The following is an 18,648-nucleotide window of genomic DNA, read 5'->3' as shown; positions in this document are numbered from 1 at the left end:
TTGCTATGTTTTTTTTTAATTACTATTTTTAAATTCATATACTTCTTAGTAAAAGGATTTTATTATTAGTTTTTGTAACTGAAACTTTAACTTGCAATTTTACAAAGATTTAAACTATTAGAAAAATTATGATTGTAAATATATAACGTATATAAGTGAAGTTGGAGAGATTGTAAGCAAAGATGCAATGACTAGAATTATAAAAGATTTTAAAATTTTAAATAAATAAAAATTCAGTATGTTCTAAAAACTAATGTAATGGCATTTTTTTACTTAATAATTCATTGGACCATTTCACAAACATATATTGTATTTTTTTACAATGTAAATTCTTTTGTTTTTTGCATTAATATGACTGATTAGTAGCAACTTTTTTCTTTATGAATATAATACTATCAATTCATTTTATACTATAATATTTTCTTGTATGATTATTTTTCTCTAACACACATTTTAATCAGAAATTTACACATTTATTTATAATTCTTTTGACAAATATTGATAATAAGGAAAATCATAATTATGGATAAAAATAAAATATTAATGGTTGTATAAGTTCATAAGTTTGTGCTTTGAATTTAAATTTTATTGAATTGATATTTATTAAAATATAAAAATGAGTGTGCATATCACTTAAAAATGTAAATAAAAATAATTAAATATATAAAAAATCTAATGATTTTCAGTAATAAAAAGAGATTGTATCCATATTTTGTAATAATGTATTACATAATATATTTTAAGTGCATTTTTAAAATTTTTTTGTCACAAATGTATTTGAATTAATCAATTAACATTTTGCTATAAATTTATTATATTATAAAAAATATACTTGACTACCAAAGATTATTTTAAAAAACAGCTGTAATAAATGAATAATAATATTTAATAAAATATGAATAAATACATTATTATTAAAATATTGATTGATTAAATAATATTTTTAGATTAAAATACTTCTAATATGATAAATATGATAATATGATATATTTTTGTTTTCAGTTCTCAAAATAAATATTTGCCATCATTTCTTCTTCAGTGCCTACTATCTTCTGTTTCCAGTTTAAAATTGGAAGTACATAAGAGTCAAATATTTTTGGAATTTTTATGGTATGTAGCCAACAAAATTTTTACAGAAATTAAAAAATATAGTAAACTTTATTTAATTAAGTTGGTTGTTACTAACATGCAATGCAGTTTTTGAAATAGTGGTCTCTCAGTTTATATGGTTTTAGACTAATGAGATTTTAATCTTGATCCCAATTTTTTTCTGCTTCTACCAAACATTGTAAGTTAGTTAATGAAAGCAATTAGCTTTATATAAGATCAAATTGGAAACTATCTTAGATTTTCTGAGAAAATTGTTATTTATACTACTATTAATTAATCAAAATATTCATGAAACATAACTTTCATCTATTTTCAAATCAATGGAAGTTATGCTTTTACTATAGTAGATGTGACAAATGAAAAACAGATTAAAATAAATACAGTGGTACCTCATACTTCATTCCAGGTGGCCATTTGAACTCTGAATCATTTGGAGTCTGAAGCAGTTTTTCCCATTAGAAACAATGGAAAATGAATTCATCCATTCCCAAACCCTAAACAATATCCATTTCAATAAACTTAAAATGGCAAATACAATAATTTAAGGTAAAAATAACACAATTAAATGCCATAATAATAAATTAAAACATGAAACAATAAATAAATTATGTAAATAATGTATAATAAAATAAAAATTACATTTACTGGTTGCACACTGCCAACTTTGGCATCTTAAACATGGCTGCCAGATTCACCACGAATATAGCTTTCATGCTTTGTGATAAGTTCCCTTTTCATCTTAGACTTTTTCAAGCCTTCCTTTTACTAGTTAGACTTCATTGCTTTTACACACTTCTTGGATGACATGATTAATAAGTAAAGGTTATATTGAGTTAAACAGAAAGCTTTTGTGTATTTTTAACAGTGTTTTAACTTTTTTAGGTACTGTTTAGGAACAGTACCTAAAAAAGATGTGTGATTTAATTATAGCAGTTGTAAATTTTAGCACGTTATTGCTAATTTGAAATTATATTCTTTGTCCAGAAACTTATTTTACACTTCCAGTGCATTTTTGATTCCACATGCAGTTTGAACTTTGAAGCATTGTTTGAACACTAAAGTGAATTTTAGTTGAATTTGGCATGTGAACTCTGAAGCATTTGAAGTATGAGGTACCACTGTATTTAATTAAAACAAAAACCAAATACTTAATTTATTAGTATGGTAAATAAAATATTACAGAATTGATTTAAGTATCACCTAATCTGTCAAATGGGATTATGTCATTCTTAATCTGAATTGTTTAATTCAGTATGCATGATTCAAAATTTTATAACATTTAGAAATAAAAAATTTAGTATAGACATCATATGATTGTTTATTATGCAAATTTGCATTTCCAGATTTGAATGCTACAAAAACTTGCTGTAATTTATATAAAAGTTAATCACTGATAAAGATGTATTTACCCTTTAATTTTACAATTTTAACAATAGTTTATTACAGTAGAGCGTCGATTATCCAAATCAATTGGGGACTGGGGTTGTTNTGTTTTAATTCTATTAATTCATCGTTAAATCGAATTCTAAAGCTGTATGCAAATTAAAGTTAATGGAGTTCTGTTTAAAATCGCCTTAATCATATTTAAATATATGTTCATAATAATTAAAGGAAATGCTTGTAATTATCTTCGCCTTAATAAATTTAAATTGTCCTTATCGTGCATAAAAGTTAAATTTAAGCGATTTAATTTTAAAAAAATCCAAACTTTGAAAGCTAAAATATACAGGAATTTATTTATTTATTTTTTACTCTTCCCTTCTTGTGGGCACTAATAAGGCCTTTTAATCATATCAATTACGAGTCTGGCCAGGCCCATAATGAGGTGGCTGAAGCCCGACATATCCGGGGCAGACAACCACCGAAAAATTCATGGATTTTTCGACCTCCCAAATTTAAATTCTGGTCCTCCAGAATGGTAGGTCAACTTGAGGTTATTACTAGCAACGTAAATTACTACAATAGAAATTCGTTAATTCGGCTTTCGAAAAGCCAACACCACTCTAGTTCAGAGATGCCGTATTAACGAACTCTTACTGTGCATCTAGAACATTAAATACACTATATTTAGCGTATATCTATACCCTATAAACAAAATATCTGTTTATAACTATCCTAAGTTATATATATACAATCTAAATCTAAACTCTACGCCAAATAAATCTAGAGACTTATTTAATAATATAACCTCAAAATGAACCATTAATGGATATAATATAAACTACAATTTTAAAATTAAAAAAAAATTATTCTAGAAACATAGGTAGTCCTCTGTTATATGTGAGAAAAAAAATCAGAAATTTAAACGATTTAAAAGACGATTGGTCGATGAAGGCGGAGTTAAGCGAATCTCCTCCCATTTTTTACTCTCTTAACCAATCGTTGCTTAGATATTTAAATTTCAAATAATTTTTAAAAGATATTTATTCATGAGCGGCCTATATTTAATTTTACGTAATTTTTTCTTCTATTATTAAAACCCAATTTTATAAATGAAGGCGGAGTTAAGCGAATCTCCTCCCATTTTTTACTCTCTTAACCAATCGTTGCTTAGATATTTAAATTTCATATAATTTTTAAAAGATATTTTAAAACTATTAGTAAAATACAATATCACAAATTAGAAATTATATGTATGAGGGTAGGCTGAAAAGTAATGCACACATGCTTGTAGAGTGCGGACGAAATGATTTTCAGAAGCCTACCAGGTGTCATATGAAAGTAACATTCCCCCCTCTATGTGCATGCTCAGTTTGAAGTTGTTGCGTTCATTCAGTATATTTTGAGAAGTAGAAATATGGAAACGTGTTCTAGTGCTATGTCAATGCGAGTTAAACAGCGTACTGTTATCGAATTTTTAACTGCTGAAAAAGTGACTCCTACTGAGATTCATCATCGTTTAAAGGCTGTTTATGATGACAATGCTGTTGATAGGTCTACTGTAAATCAATGGATAATAAAATTTCGTGGTTGCGAGCCTGGAAAAGCCATAATTGTTGATAAAACATGCAGCGGACATCTGATCACTGCCACAGATGATTACCGTTGCCCCTTGTTGCAATGTTTAATTCTTCTCAGTACATTCAGACTCTAAAACATCTCCGATGTTGAGTTTGTCATGTTAGAGGCAGCCTGGCACCAATAATCTTGCAACATGACAACGCTCATCCACACACCTCACGTGTAACTGCAAAACCTGAAGTTTGAACCAATTCCACACCCTCCTTATTCTCCTGATCTTGCGCCTTGTGATTTTTATTTTTTTCCTCTACTCAGGAGAGACCTCAAGGGTAATCATTACATCTCGGACGATGAGGTGAAGGCAGCTGTCAAGTCCTGGATTTGAGAAAAGTCAGAAGAATTTTTCAGTGACGGAGTGAAAAAACTTGTTACACATTGTGAGAAATGTGTTAGCCTTAACGGTGACTATGTTGAAAAATAAATATATGATTTTGAAGCTTAAGAATTGTACTTTAATGTACTTTTTGCCCAATCTTGCTATTTGTTTTTGTTTGTGTTTTACAAGCATGTGTGCATTACTTTTCAGCCTACCCATGTATACCTACTTATGTTAGAAACTAATTAATAAAAAATTTGCTCTGTAGGAAGGTTTCCTATGAGATTTTGAAAATACAGTAGAGTCCCGTACAATACGGGGAATTCGTTATGCATTATAGGAAATCGCATTATTGAAACTTGCATTATCACACAATTTATGAAAGTTTAAATCTTGGCCTATAAGTTGAAAAAAGTATACCTCTGATTGACAAAATTTGAGGATGTTTCTTGCTTTATTTGCGGGTTGTACGAGACTCTACTGTACTTCACTTTATGAGGTGGTATCCAAAATAATCTAGACTAATGCTATGAAAATTTGAAAACTTACTTTAACTTCTATTGCCCACCATCATCCTTGAAATAGTTCCCTTGTAATTTCCCATAATGATTCTGGCATTTTTATGACTGGAATACTCTTTGTAAGTCATTGATATGTAGTAGGTTCAGCTCTGTCTGCTAATTCCTCTGAATATCCTCAATTGTGCCAAAATAGTGCTTTTCAATTTCATTTTAGTTTTCAGGAACAATATAAAGTTACAGGGAGCCAAATCTGGCAAGTAAGGAGAGGGATGACAACCATGTTGTTGGCTAAAAATGTTTGGGTGTTCAGTGCTGAGTAAGCTGGAGTATTGTCATGGTGAAGCAGGAAGTTGAGGTTGAGGTATTCAATTTCATCACAAATATCATAAATGGTTCAACATCAATCTGCCAAATGAGCTGCTGAATTTTTACAAACTTTTCAGGAGTTATACTGGTCAATTGTCTCCCAGTGTGTTTGTCATTTTCAACTGATGTTTGACTGGTCTTAAATCTTTCATGCCACTGAAAAACCTGTATCTGACTAAGAGATTGTTTACCATAATGCTTGCCAAATCATTTTCAGAATCTCTGAAAATGATTTGGCAAGCATTATGGTTTTCTAAGCTTTGCACAGAATTTTATACAAACTCATTCTTCCTTCAGATTCATTTTCAAAATTGCCAGATACCACATAATGACAATAAACAAACATTTTACAACTACAAATTCCTTGTCATTTGACTTACTTACAATGTATGTGTGCATTATCACCTAAACTGCAGTTCTACAACAAGTTTTGCTTTAGTGTTGTCAGTCCAGAATATTTTGGATACCACTTTGTATTGAATGTCATTGATTTCATTAAGTATGAGTTTTCAATTCATTTTAATTTTAGTATTGCAGGTCAGCTTGTTCGATTAGTAGGAAGTGTTGGTTCTTTACGTCCTGTTTTGGAATCTTTATTTCATCGTATGTTATTATACCCTCCTCTTGAACATCGGACTGAAGCTTTAAAAGCAATGAAAGAGGTCTGTGAATTATAAATACAAATAACATTTTTTTAATTTAAAAATGTATTACAATCAAGTGATAATCATTTTTTTTTGCAAATTTATTTAAATTTTAAAATATTAGTACTAATTAAGTAATTTTTATTTTTAATAAAATTATTTTATTTATGGAATTATTTTATATTATTAAAACTTCTAACTCAATAACAAAAAAATCAGGAAAACCACCATTCACTTGAAAAGAAATTGTTTATGTTCATTTTTAAAAGGACAATAATTTTTGCATGCCACCATAACCCTAATTCAAGCAGTTGATATGAAGTATATTGTAAAACAAGCTCATAGAAAAGTTGTTTCTTACTAGCTCAACAGATGGCAGTACTGGTAGTTAGTAAACACTGCTTGACATAGGATCCATTGAAAGAAATCTGATTTCAAGCAGTGCTCAACATTGGACTGGAAATGACATTTTACATTGTCAAGCAGTTCTTGACATAAGTTAATAAACTAGTTAGAAATTATTAATTTATTCTTTACGTTTTTAAATTTAAATAGACTTTTTCACAAGATTAATTAATACAGTAGAGCTTTGTTTATCCGAATCAATTGGGGACTGGGGTTGTTCAGATAACTTGTTTTTCGGATAACCAATTATGTACGAAAAAATATATTAATTTATGCTGTGTTGAAATTTTTCTCCATTGCGTGTCGCTTCGCGTTGAGTTTTCGTTGATGTTAAGCCTAACGAAGACTATTGTATCGTTAAAAATTATTTTTTTATTTTGTACAAACAAAATAAATATATTGAAAAATATAAAAACAATAAAAAATTATACTTCAGAAGTTAATTTAGTATCAAAAACGTAAAATATTTGAGTAGCCGAAGACATAGCCAAAGATTGCAGTGCCACAGCACTGGCGAAAATTTAAATTTGTCAACTGGAATTCCTTCGGATAACCGACCTTCGGATAAACGACGCTCTACTGTAGTTCTGTTTTAGTTTTAAACATTTTAATATAAATTTTGATTTATTATGTAAATAAGTAAGTCAGCATTTATCTTATTTCAGAATATGCTTGATAAAATTATTAAAATGTAATATTATCTTTAAAAGCTTTTGATCATTATGTTGTTTAATGATTATTCTATCTTTAATTACAATAATTCTGTAGTTGGATAATTTACTTTAAATTATTTCTTTTTAGTTGATGAAGAAACCAAGCAATGTTCTTCAGTTTGCTGGACCATCTTTGTGTGATGACGATAAAATTACTAGATCTGCAGATCTTGATTTGATGAGGATGTATGTATTTAAATTCTATTTATTATGTGTAATTATATAGATGCAATTAAATTTTCGGAATTGAAAATTGATTTAGAAAGAGAATTTTGTTTAATTAATAAAAATAGAATTTTCATTGAAATATTCTTTGAACAGTAATCATCATTACACCATTATATTCTGAAACCATTATCGGTAGTATATTACAATTCAGTCTTAAATATTTTTAGTATTGATTTTAAATAAAAATTGTTTGAGCTTGATATTATAAGTAAAATTTTTTAATTTAAAATGTTTTTATAACTGTTATTATTTAGATATACTGTATAGGTCACTACTGATAATGTCTTTAATTTTCTACATTACTTCTATGATTTGACTAATTTTTAATTTTCAATTAATTTTATATTGACAGTGCTTCAAGTAGAGAAAATATTTTATTTTTAACAAAAAATCATGCATAATAAAATTCCACATACACTTTAGATAATGGTTTCAGAATAAAATAGTTTAATGAATAGTAATTATTAAAAATTATGTTTTAAATATAATTTTTTGATATAGTATCATATTTATTAGTTTGATGGATAGCCTTAGAGAATGTTGTCATAGCAATGACAATGCTGTATGCTATGCAAGTGTTTCATGTATGGTAGCAATTCTCACTAGTTTACAAAGTATTACCAGTGGAAAAGATGTTAGTGAAGAATATGCTCAACTTATAAATAACATGTTTAAAACATTAGAAGATGCTGATTTCAAAGGTAAGTTTTTTATTATTTTATTAATGTTTCTTATTTTTTATCACCAGTTTTAGAATAAATTAAAGCTAATTAATATATAATAAGTATATTTTTATTACTCTATTATATACTATTATATTAAATTTATAGAAGCATAAAACACTTATATTTGACATTTAAATATTTAACATCAATTCTCTTATGTATTTTATTTGAAATATAAATAATTACCTTTTATATTTTATAATTAAAGCAGTGTGAAAAGTTTCAATATCTTATAAAGAAAATTGTATATTCTAAAGTCATTTTTTTAATCTCAACTCCATCTTGTATTAACATGTTCTTTACTTTTCTGTCTCTCTTATGATTGCCATTTCTTCAAAGTTTTTTTGCAAGAAATTAGACAAAAATGTTCAGTTTCTTGAAAAGAAATTTTATGTTATGTTACTCAAAAAATTGAATTATTGTAAATCCAAAATTTGTTTAAGTTTTCTTTTTGGAAAAAAAATATATATATCATTATTATATTATCTATTAGAAAGAAAGAACAAATAAATAATATTAATGGAATAATAAATAACTGATGATAAATGGATTTTTTTTTAAATATAGAAATTGCATTTAAATTATCTAAAACCTTTATTATTTTAATTAACAAAATTGATAAAAGTATAAATATCTATAATTAGGGCTTATCATATCAACTAGTAACCAATTATGCATTTTTACACTTTTTTATTTTTCACTGTATCATACACAATAAAAAATTTTTTTGCTAAAATGCACTTTGGATTTAAAAACTGCTTTTTAGTCAGCAACTTTTTTGAAGTTAATATGTAAACAGAAAAATCTGACACCAATAATTTAAAATTCTATCGTACACAATAAAATTTCTTTATTGCATGTGATAGACAGTAAAAAATTTAAAAAAAAACTGAATGAATAACAAAGTTCCAAGGATAAATTTTTTGATTAAATCAAATTTTTGACCTTACAAATAATTTTAGGTTAGTTTAAAATCCTTTTTTAATATTGCAGCTAGAGACAGATGGTTAACAACTTTAAAACCGACAACATGATATTAAAAAAAAACAATATACAATTGATGCCAATCTTTTCTTGGAAGATTCAACGTCAACAACACAACATTAAAAATTCTTCACAATATCACTCAGGTACAAATCAGTTGTATTTATACACATCTGCAGACCTCTGGTGGAAAACTAGATCATCATAATTAGCATATCTGCATGAAATAGCTGAAATATTAAAAAAGGATTTTAAACTGACCTAAAATTATTTGTTTGGTCAAAATTTGATTTAATTAAAAAAAACTGTAAAATGCAGTTAATGCAAGAAGAAATGTGTGTAGCATAGTATTTATTTAACATGTAATCTATATCATATTTTTTTAGCTTTGTTTGGAATGTGTGATCTTCAGCTGTCAAGTAGAACATATTTTTTTGTCTGGGTAAAGAGTAGAGAACTTTTTTAATTTAAAATGTTTTTATAACTGTTATTATTTAGATATTCTGTACAGGTCACTATTGATAATGTCTTTAATTTTTTAACTGAGTCATAGGATAGTGTCATTGATGATTTGTTGGATTATGTGATATTAAAAATGTGTTTCCATTGAAGATAAGCCAAAAAGACCACAAAAATGTTTAGGATTTAATTTTTGAAAGAAATATTTCAATAAATATTTGGTAGTAGTTATATCCCAATTAATTAGAAAATGAGTTTGTACATAGATATTCAAGCAGTAATTATGTTTTGTAAAAATATAATTATAAATAATGTCTATATATTATTTGATTTTTCAAAAAATATTGTTTATGAAAGAATATATACTTTCACAAAAAAATATAAAAATACAGCTTTCTTTGGATTTAGCCAAATTATTAGAATGTCAGCTTCATATAACATCAAATTGTTTTATTGAAGTAAATATGAAATATAGCTAAGTAATCCAATTTTTTTTTGGAGCCAAAGTCTCAACTATATTTTACTCTAATCAAGAATTACAAAAGCTTTACTGTTTCAAAATCTTAAGAATTGTTTGAATTGCTTTTGCTAGGTTTTATTTTAAACTTACATTCTATTTTTTAAATACTTTCAGCTGTTATAAAAGTTATTTACTGTAATATATTATTGACTCTTGTTAGAAGTAAGTTATTGAGCCACAGTCAAGCCTTAACTTTATGAGAGATTTTCAAAAAACCAATTTAATTCCAATTGATCTTGTGAAATAACATGCTATTTTTCATAACAAACTATTTGATGCAACTTTATCACATTCTCTCTAATGAACTGTTTTCTCTTAATATAAGTATTAAGATTTTGCAATATAAAATGTTGATTTATGAAAAGATTTTTAAAACTGAGTTATCAAATAAAAAAGAAGGAAACAGCATTTCTGTTTAAAAATAGCAAAACTATATCCTACTTATAAGATTTATAAGGCTACTAATATGACTTTAAAAGTATTTACTATACTACAAGTACATATAATATTTTATATAATCTTATTTTATTAATGAGATTTTATTACATTCTGGCTTCATATATACAGTAGAGCATTGATTATCTGAATCAATTGGGGACTGGGGTTGTTCAGAAAATTGATTTTTTGGATAACCGAATATGTATGAAAAAATATATTAACCTATCTCATGTTGAAATTTGTTCAAATCCTGGCATGTCCTTAAGTACCCTCTCATGGTTGCGCCAGTGCTGTCAGCTAAAACACGCACACCAACAAAAATAATATTCGAGTAGCTTAAGACAGCCAAAGATTGCAGCACCACAGCACTAGCAGAAATTTAAATTTGCCGACTGGAAAGCTTTCGGTTAATTGATGTTTTGGTTGTTCGATATTCGGATAATTGATGCTCTACTGTATATGTATTTATTTTAATTTTTATATTATTAGTATTTAATAAGAAATTGTTATTAAAATAAAATAATTTAATTTCTTTTTTGGAAGGCGTTCAAAGTGCTGAATATTGGCATAAAAAAATTGAAAATTATAATTCTGCTGAAAAATCAGATATAACTTTTGTTGATTCCAATTGTAATGAAGAACTTGAAATAAATGGTAATATTGAACATCCTACAGTAAATACAGAAGATAATAGTGAAGAAGTTACATCTAATCTGAAAGAAGAAAATGAAAATAGTGAAAATAATAATACAGTTGAAATAGAATCTGAGGAAACAGGTGAAATAACAAAAGTGGAAATTATTGATGATGAGAATTTTGAAGAATTTGTAAAGCAAGATGATAACTCAGATAATCTTGAACACATCAGTTCCGAATGTGAAAATATAACTGATGATATACAGAAAGAACTCCATGAAAGTTGTTCATCAACTACAACAGAAGGACCTGAAGAAGGATTTGATGATGATGTAAGTAATATATTGTGTATATATATGTGTGTGTGTGTGTGTGTGTGTGTGTGTGTGTGTGTGTGTGTGTTAAGATAAAACTTAAGCTAATAAGATTTTTCAGTTATTACTTGAACATATGATTGAAAAAGATTTATTATATACTTAATGATCTTGAATATAATCATAAACATTACATTATTAAGTTTAATATTGAATTTTTTAAAATGTTGATTTAAGAGTACTGAACTTGATAATGAACTTGAGGAAAAACAAAGGATATTGGCTGAAGAAGAAGCTGCTAGAAGAGAAAAAGTTCCTCGTACTCTCTTGGGAAAAGAAGATGCAGGAAAGACTGAACGTGAAAGGGTAGAACGTCTATGTGAAGCTCGTATAGAATTTGCACAGAAAGAAAGAAGTAACGCCAGGAAATTTGTAAAAGCTTTGAAAAATCTTCTTCCTGATATCCTGTCTATTCGCAGTTCAATTGAAGCTGATCAAGCAATTCAGGAATTTTCTTCAAAATATTGTGAAGGTTATAATTATTTATTTCTTAATATTATAATTACTTAATATGATGATAAAGTTTATATGAAAAATTCAATAACTATTTAATTAACTTATATATTATCTTTAATTTTTTAATAGCTTCTAAGTACTGTAACGAAAAAGAATCCTTATTTATTTCTACATTAATGATCATTAATTGGAGGTGCCTTAATATAAACAGTTTTATATTAAAAATGTCTCATTAAATTTTATATGTTAATGCTAGTCCCATTCAAATATTGCATTTTGTCATTTTAATTTCACATTATTAATTTTTTTTCTGCATTTCATTTTGTAATTTGATCGTTTTCATAATAATATTTTATACATTATAAAGTTATATTATTTTATAAACACATTATCTAGTAATTCTTTATATTTATGTTTATAGAAATGTTTTCTAAGTAAATATGATTAACAATAAACAAATTACTTTCAAATGCAGACTCTTGGAAACTTCAACATGATGAAAATGATACAAATGATGATCCATATATTACTATAATAAATGCTGATGGAATTTACCTTGCTACATATTCATCTTTGTTACTGAATTTGAAACTTTTGCTCATTAACTATTATAATGAACCTTTAAAAGTACCACCATTAACAGAGGTATGTGATAAGCTTTAATGTTAAGTAATTTTTATTATTATAATGTTCAGATAAATTAATGGCAACAAATTTTTTAGTATTGTTGTTTTGATATTGACAAATCAATTCATCCACTTATTTTGTTGAGGAAACTTCTTTCTATAACGTAAAGATTATAATGATATATTTTGATAGCTAATACATACAATTTAACAAATTACTATTTGTCTGAAAATATCAAAAACTATTTGAACTTGAATTGTTTCTTTATTTCTTATGTACTGTTTAACAGCATAAGACAATTTAACAATGCATATTTTTATTTTATTTAAATAAATTTCTAATTAAAATATATAGATATGTGTGATAGAAACATTAGATTATGTTAATTTGATATTGATTTTAAGTGATAAAAATAATATTTTCTTAGTTGAATATAAACTTAAGGATGTATTCTTACTTACTGTAAAGATACTGAAAATATTCTGATATTTTTAAATGCTTAAGTGTTGCTAAAAGTAGTTATGAAGAAATGTAAAAATAATCTTAATTTTTAAATATTTTTGGATGCAGATTAAACTTACTTACTATTTTTATAAATAATTGGACAAAAGATCAGAATGTCATAGAATTTTCCAAATTAATACAAATTTACTAATTTGACTTGTAGATTCATATAAGCAAAACAAAATGAATAAACTTTAATAGAAAATTTTTTGTTAAAACTATTATTGTTGCTGTTTTTATATTACAATCCAAAAGATTTTTGAATTCCAATAATATGTAGAGAAATGCAAATGTATATGTAGAATTTGTATTTATTTTGAAATAAATTTTGCTGAATTTACAGTGATTCTTTTAATGTACTTCATGAAATTTTGAGCTTAGCTTACAGCTTCTTAACTGTTGAATGCTGAAAAATGAAACCAGTTATTGATAAAACAACTTTTGCTTCATTTTGAAAAATTTCAAAGGACGTATTTACTTTAGCAAAAAAAATATATTTCTTGAGACTATACATACAATATGAGTCAATTTCTTTCGGTCCCTTCACATGCTATTGAGGTAATAACAATTCCACGGCAGAGTTGACCTTTTGTATGTATAGGTAACTGTTTACCGTTAAAGTTTTGCTTCAGTTTTATACATGAAAATTGCAGAAAATGTTTGTATATTTTAACTTTATGTGCTAAGTAAATTGTTGGCCTAACTAATATATATTAGTATTAAAATGAATATCAAAGTTTATATATCTATATATCTATCTATGATGATGATTAAAATAATATACCTTCATTGGTAGCTAAGTGGATAAAACTGCTAAACACTGATAGTTGGCTGCAGATTTGCATCTCACCAACAGTCTAGCCATATGGAATTTTCTGGGCTTTCTTCATGTGTACAGCATCTAAATAGGGGCTAGTTTCTCATAGAAAGTTCTAGGAGGCATCCTTCCCCTTTGGTACCAAGTGTTGCATTTCATATTCCATCAACTACTACTAAATTAATACACATCATAATATCATAGTATGAAACTATATGACTGCACAGTATTTGGTGCATAAAACTAGCAGCAATGCATTAGTTTTTTAGTTCATGGCACGTAAATATTTGCGAGGAGTGGGAGGTGCAAGGCATGCCTCACACCCTTGGTACTTGCCACATTGCCAATGCATTGCTACAGCTCTGATTGCAAGAGATTTTATTTAACTACTTCAAGAAAATAAATTATTTCTTTAAATTACATAATTTCAAAAATTATTTTTAGTTATTGTCTTTTAAAGTAAAAAGGAAAAGAACATGTTTAAATTTTTACTTTAGAAGACAATAAATAAAAATATTAGCTTTAGAAGACATTTTCAGATTGTTTTTTTTTTTCTGTTTTTGATTAAGAATAATTTATGAAAATGGTTTCGTTTTCAAAAGCAACATTTTAATTACATGTAATCTAAAAATCATCACAAAACAAGCATTTATATTCAAGTTTTTTAAGGTCTTGCTGTTATTTCTAAGGTTCAAAAATTAGTAATTTAAACTAGTCTATTCACTTATTCTGAAAATACTTACTAGAAAAACAGCCAAAAGAATTTATTTAATTTAAATTATATTATTCATTATTATTTGAAATATAATTGAAGTAATGCTTATTATTTTAATAAAGACAGTCACACAATTTTATTTATTTTTTCTCTTTTTTGTTTGATAATGCATGATTAAACATTATTTTCTTTTAATTATCAATCCTCATCAGTATAACATTAGTATTTTAGGATATTTCAATTTAAATATTATTTGATAGAAACATGAAGTCTGATTATAGTGCTCAAAACTTGTGTTGTATCATATATCAATTATGTTTCATTATATGTATTGCAAAATTAAAAGATTTTCATTTCTTGGTAATTTTTGTTTATAAGCTTAAATGATAGCAGTAAATTCAAATTACAAAATTATCTTCCATGTTAAGAAGTTGTTAATTATTTGACTTCTAAAAATTAAATCAGAATAATTAAAGATGATAATTATTAGATTTAGCATTATTCATTCAGTATATAGATACATTCTCTGAATTTGCAGATTAGATCACAGATGTGACATCCTTATAGTATTAGTACTGTTTAGCTGATTTAGCAATTCTATATTTAGTTATTCTACTGTAATATTTCTACCATTATATGTGNTTAGATAAAAACAGACATCGTTTCTTTGATAAATGTTGTAAACGGTACGAATCGACAAAATTACTCATTAATTAATTAACTGCTCGGAACAAAAACAACAAAATGAAATACTTTAAATTTGTTTTAAATGTTCCAATTTCGATATTCAAATGGGTGAAGACTTAAAACTACAATTAAATCAGATGCATTTATTTACAATTTGAGTATCGTGTCGGTTATAAAACGTTAATGCATTTCGGGGTCGTTGTACTGTTAAACAAACGAGACAATTTTAATAATTACAGAAATCTGTTTATAGATATAAAAATGTAATATTAATAATAAAATATTTAAAATTATTCATTTCGACAGTAATAAGATGTCGAAATAATTCCTTAAAAATCTATTCCGAAGACGAATTTCGAATTCGGTATAAATTTTCTAAATATGGATTTGTTCATATTTTAAATCGTATTGGCAACGAAATTAAATAACGAAATAGAAAAGGATTGTCATTAATTGCCGAACAATGATTTTGACGGCCTTAAGCTTTCGGAATATAGCTGACGACCATTTCTGACATCACGAAGAAATAATCCGATTGGCCGAACGACTCCTAAAACAGGGGAGTAATAGCGAAGTAAGTAAGAGCCAATGTAAACGTCGTCTAATGTAAACTCTGTCTCTGCAATCGGCCGATGAAGTCTGATTATAGTGCTCAAAACTTGTGTTGTATCATATATCAATTATGTTTCATTATATGTATTGCAAAATTAAAAGATTTTCATTTCTTGGTAATTTTTGTTTATAAGCTTAAATGATAGCAGTAAATTCAAATTACAAAATTATCTTCCATGTTAAGAAGTTGTTAATTATTTGACTTCTAAAAATTAAATCAGAATAATTAAAGATGATAATTATTAGATTTAGCATTATTCATTCAGTATATAGATACATTCTCTGAATTTGCAGATTAGATCACAGATGTGACATCCTTATAGTATTAGTACTGTTTAGCTGATTTAGCAATTCTATATTTAGTTATTCTACTGTAATATTTCTACCATTATATGTGAAAATTAACTATAAATTAATGATAATATATTTTATGATTATTTGAAAATGTATTTTACTTATAATTTCAGCAACAGTTTGTTGATGAAGTTCATGGTAGTGGAGTACTAATATATCTATCTGCAACATGGTTGGCTGAACTATACCAACAAATACTAACAATTAACCTTCTAGAAACTGCTGGTTATTCTATTTATTCCACGGAGAATTCATCACTCATCAATTTATTAACAGGTTATCTGATAACTAGAATCTTTCTTTTTCCAGATTCTTGTTATTTCTTTTTCATAAAAACTTTGAATTATTTCATTTAACTGTTTTAACAAAATATTCTCTTATGTTTAACTTATTCATTCACTGCTTACAATTTTATTTTGTACATTCCTGTTATTTTTATTCTATATATCAGGGATGGCCAACTTTTGTGTACATAAGATCTACTTTTTATCTTAAAAATGTGTTGCGATTGACTTATTGTTTTAGGCATAGTCTAAGTGTCAAGAGGGAGGTGTGAGATACATACTATGTTTAGATAGGTAAGAAAAAGTCACAATTTAATTTAAAATGTGAAGAAAAGGTACATTTTAAACAGAAGAAAAATTGAAACTCAATGTTGTCACTTTTGGGACCACTACTTCACCCTTCCTCTCTCTACTGTGTCCCGACCTACTCTCTCTGTCTCTCTTCCTGCCTTTTTTTTTTTGGTTTTATAACCCTTTGTCTACATTTCTTATTCTTTTTTTACAACTGTATGCAAATGGATTGCACATAGACTGACAAAACCACATCTGAGGGAGGACACGGAGGTCCTATATCACTACAGTTGCGTTTGCACATTATGTTCACGCGTTGTGTTTGGTTACAAGTGTAACATTAAGTCAAGACATCATGAGCGATTGACCAAAATTGGCTTCGTGATCGACTGGTCGTAAAGCCAATTTTTACAAGTCGATCGCGATCAACTTGTTGGCCATCCCTGCTATATATGTTAGTATATTAAAGAAAATGAACATATTAAATTACTAATTAAATTTATTTTTGTTACTAACCTAAAAGTAAGCCACTAAATAAAGTTCTAAACAATAATGATTTATTTTATAAATCTAATAATTACTAAGTTTCAAATTCAAAATTAAAAAAACCACTTACTGGTGTTAAAAACATAGAAAATACCTTGAATATTTTTGAATTTGTTTATCTGTCTTTAACGGTTGCAAATATTCTAAAAATTATTTTGAATTATTTGAACATTTAAAGCTATTCAAAATATTTTATATATATTTAAAAGACATTGCTACAGGACTTCTGTATAAACTGTTTTAATGGAAACACGATAACATTTCAGACTGAAAAATCTCAGTCTCAATTATTTTTGGATAAAGACTGGAGTTGTCATTGTATATATTGATTATATTGTCTTTGAAGATTACTGAGGTAAATCCATAGACTTTCAGTGATTTTTATAATTTTTGAATTGCTAATTTTTTTAAAAGTTTTGTCAAATCCCAAAATTGTAGAACTTCTAAAGTTTGAACAGTCATTATTATATTGAGACAATTTCATTGATATATCTGATGGTGACACCCTCTCTAATGTGTGGAAATGGTTATCTTTTGATAATCATGTAGCAATGCATACCTGTAACAAGGAGACTGAATTTTTTACAAGAATTATTTAAAAAAATTGAAATGATACTTCAGTATTTAAATGTGAATTTGTTTGTGCATAGCATTATTTAATTTGAATTTTATATTATCTATAATGAGATGTTTACTTTTAAATGCATTTAAATATGCCTGAAATCTAAATAGGACTATGCTAGGATTTTATTAGTATTAAGAATTACAAAGTTGAATTTTGTTGAAGATTTTAAAGGACATTTCTCAGGATATTAGGCAACATAATTCATATATAAGTAATTTTAAATTAAATTCCAAAATTTTTAAACTGACTAACAGATATTTAATATGTTTACATACAGTATGTATGGTATTACACAGATATTTGTTTTTTTCATCTGTTCAGTTTCATTTCACACATTTTTTTTCATTTATTTAGTTCTAATTCAACATAATGACATCTGTTAATTGTTATTACAAAATTTGTACTTTAATATATTTAAATAATTCTTAATTCCTTCAATAATAGTTGATATATTTCTATTTTAAAATCAAGAATTTCTATATAAGTAGTGAATTTTTTGTTAAAATTTTGACTTTATTGAAAATAATATTATTTAACTCAAACATATTTAATAACAAAATTATATACATTTATGTATACATATTTTATACATAATTTATGTGAAATTTAAGACACTTTGTTCATTCTTTCTTGATATTTTGTTTTGAAATAATATTATATTGTACTTATT

General features: G+C 26.3%; 1 protein-coding gene across 1 annotated transcript in view; it reads left to right on the top strand.

Annotated features, from left to right (window-relative positions):
• Window positions 1-18,648, top strand: part of LOC111624797 (brefeldin A-inhibited guanine nucleotide-exchange protein 3-like) — a 109,218-nt gene that overhangs the window by 31,157 nt on the left and 59,413 nt on the right. The window contains exons 7-14 of the mRNA XM_023367748.1: window positions 1,003-1,110; window positions 5,678-5,996; window positions 7,185-7,282; window positions 7,841-8,025; window positions 10,994-11,418; window positions 11,638-11,932; window positions 12,392-12,561; window positions 16,346-16,508. Of these exons, the coding sequence (XP_023223516.1) occupies window positions 1,003-1,110; window positions 5,678-5,996; window positions 7,185-7,282; window positions 7,841-8,025; window positions 10,994-11,418; window positions 11,638-11,932; window positions 12,392-12,561; window positions 16,346-16,508 (1,763 nt within the window). The remainder of the gene's footprint in view (window positions 1-1,002; window positions 1,111-5,677; window positions 5,997-7,184; window positions 7,283-7,840; window positions 8,026-10,993; window positions 11,419-11,637; window positions 11,933-12,391; window positions 12,562-16,345; window positions 16,509-18,648) is intronic.

This window comes from Centruroides sculpturatus, unplaced genomic scaffold, assembly GCF_000671375.1.
Source record: "Centruroides sculpturatus isolate CEXI.00-Female unplaced genomic scaffold, Cexi_2.0 scaffold330, whole genome shotgun sequence".
NCBI lineage: Eukaryota > Metazoa > Arthropoda > Arachnida > Scorpiones > Buthidae > Centruroides > Centruroides sculpturatus.
The sequence above is the reverse complement of the archived record's forward strand: the minus strand, read 5'-3'. Positions and strand labels throughout refer to the sequence as shown.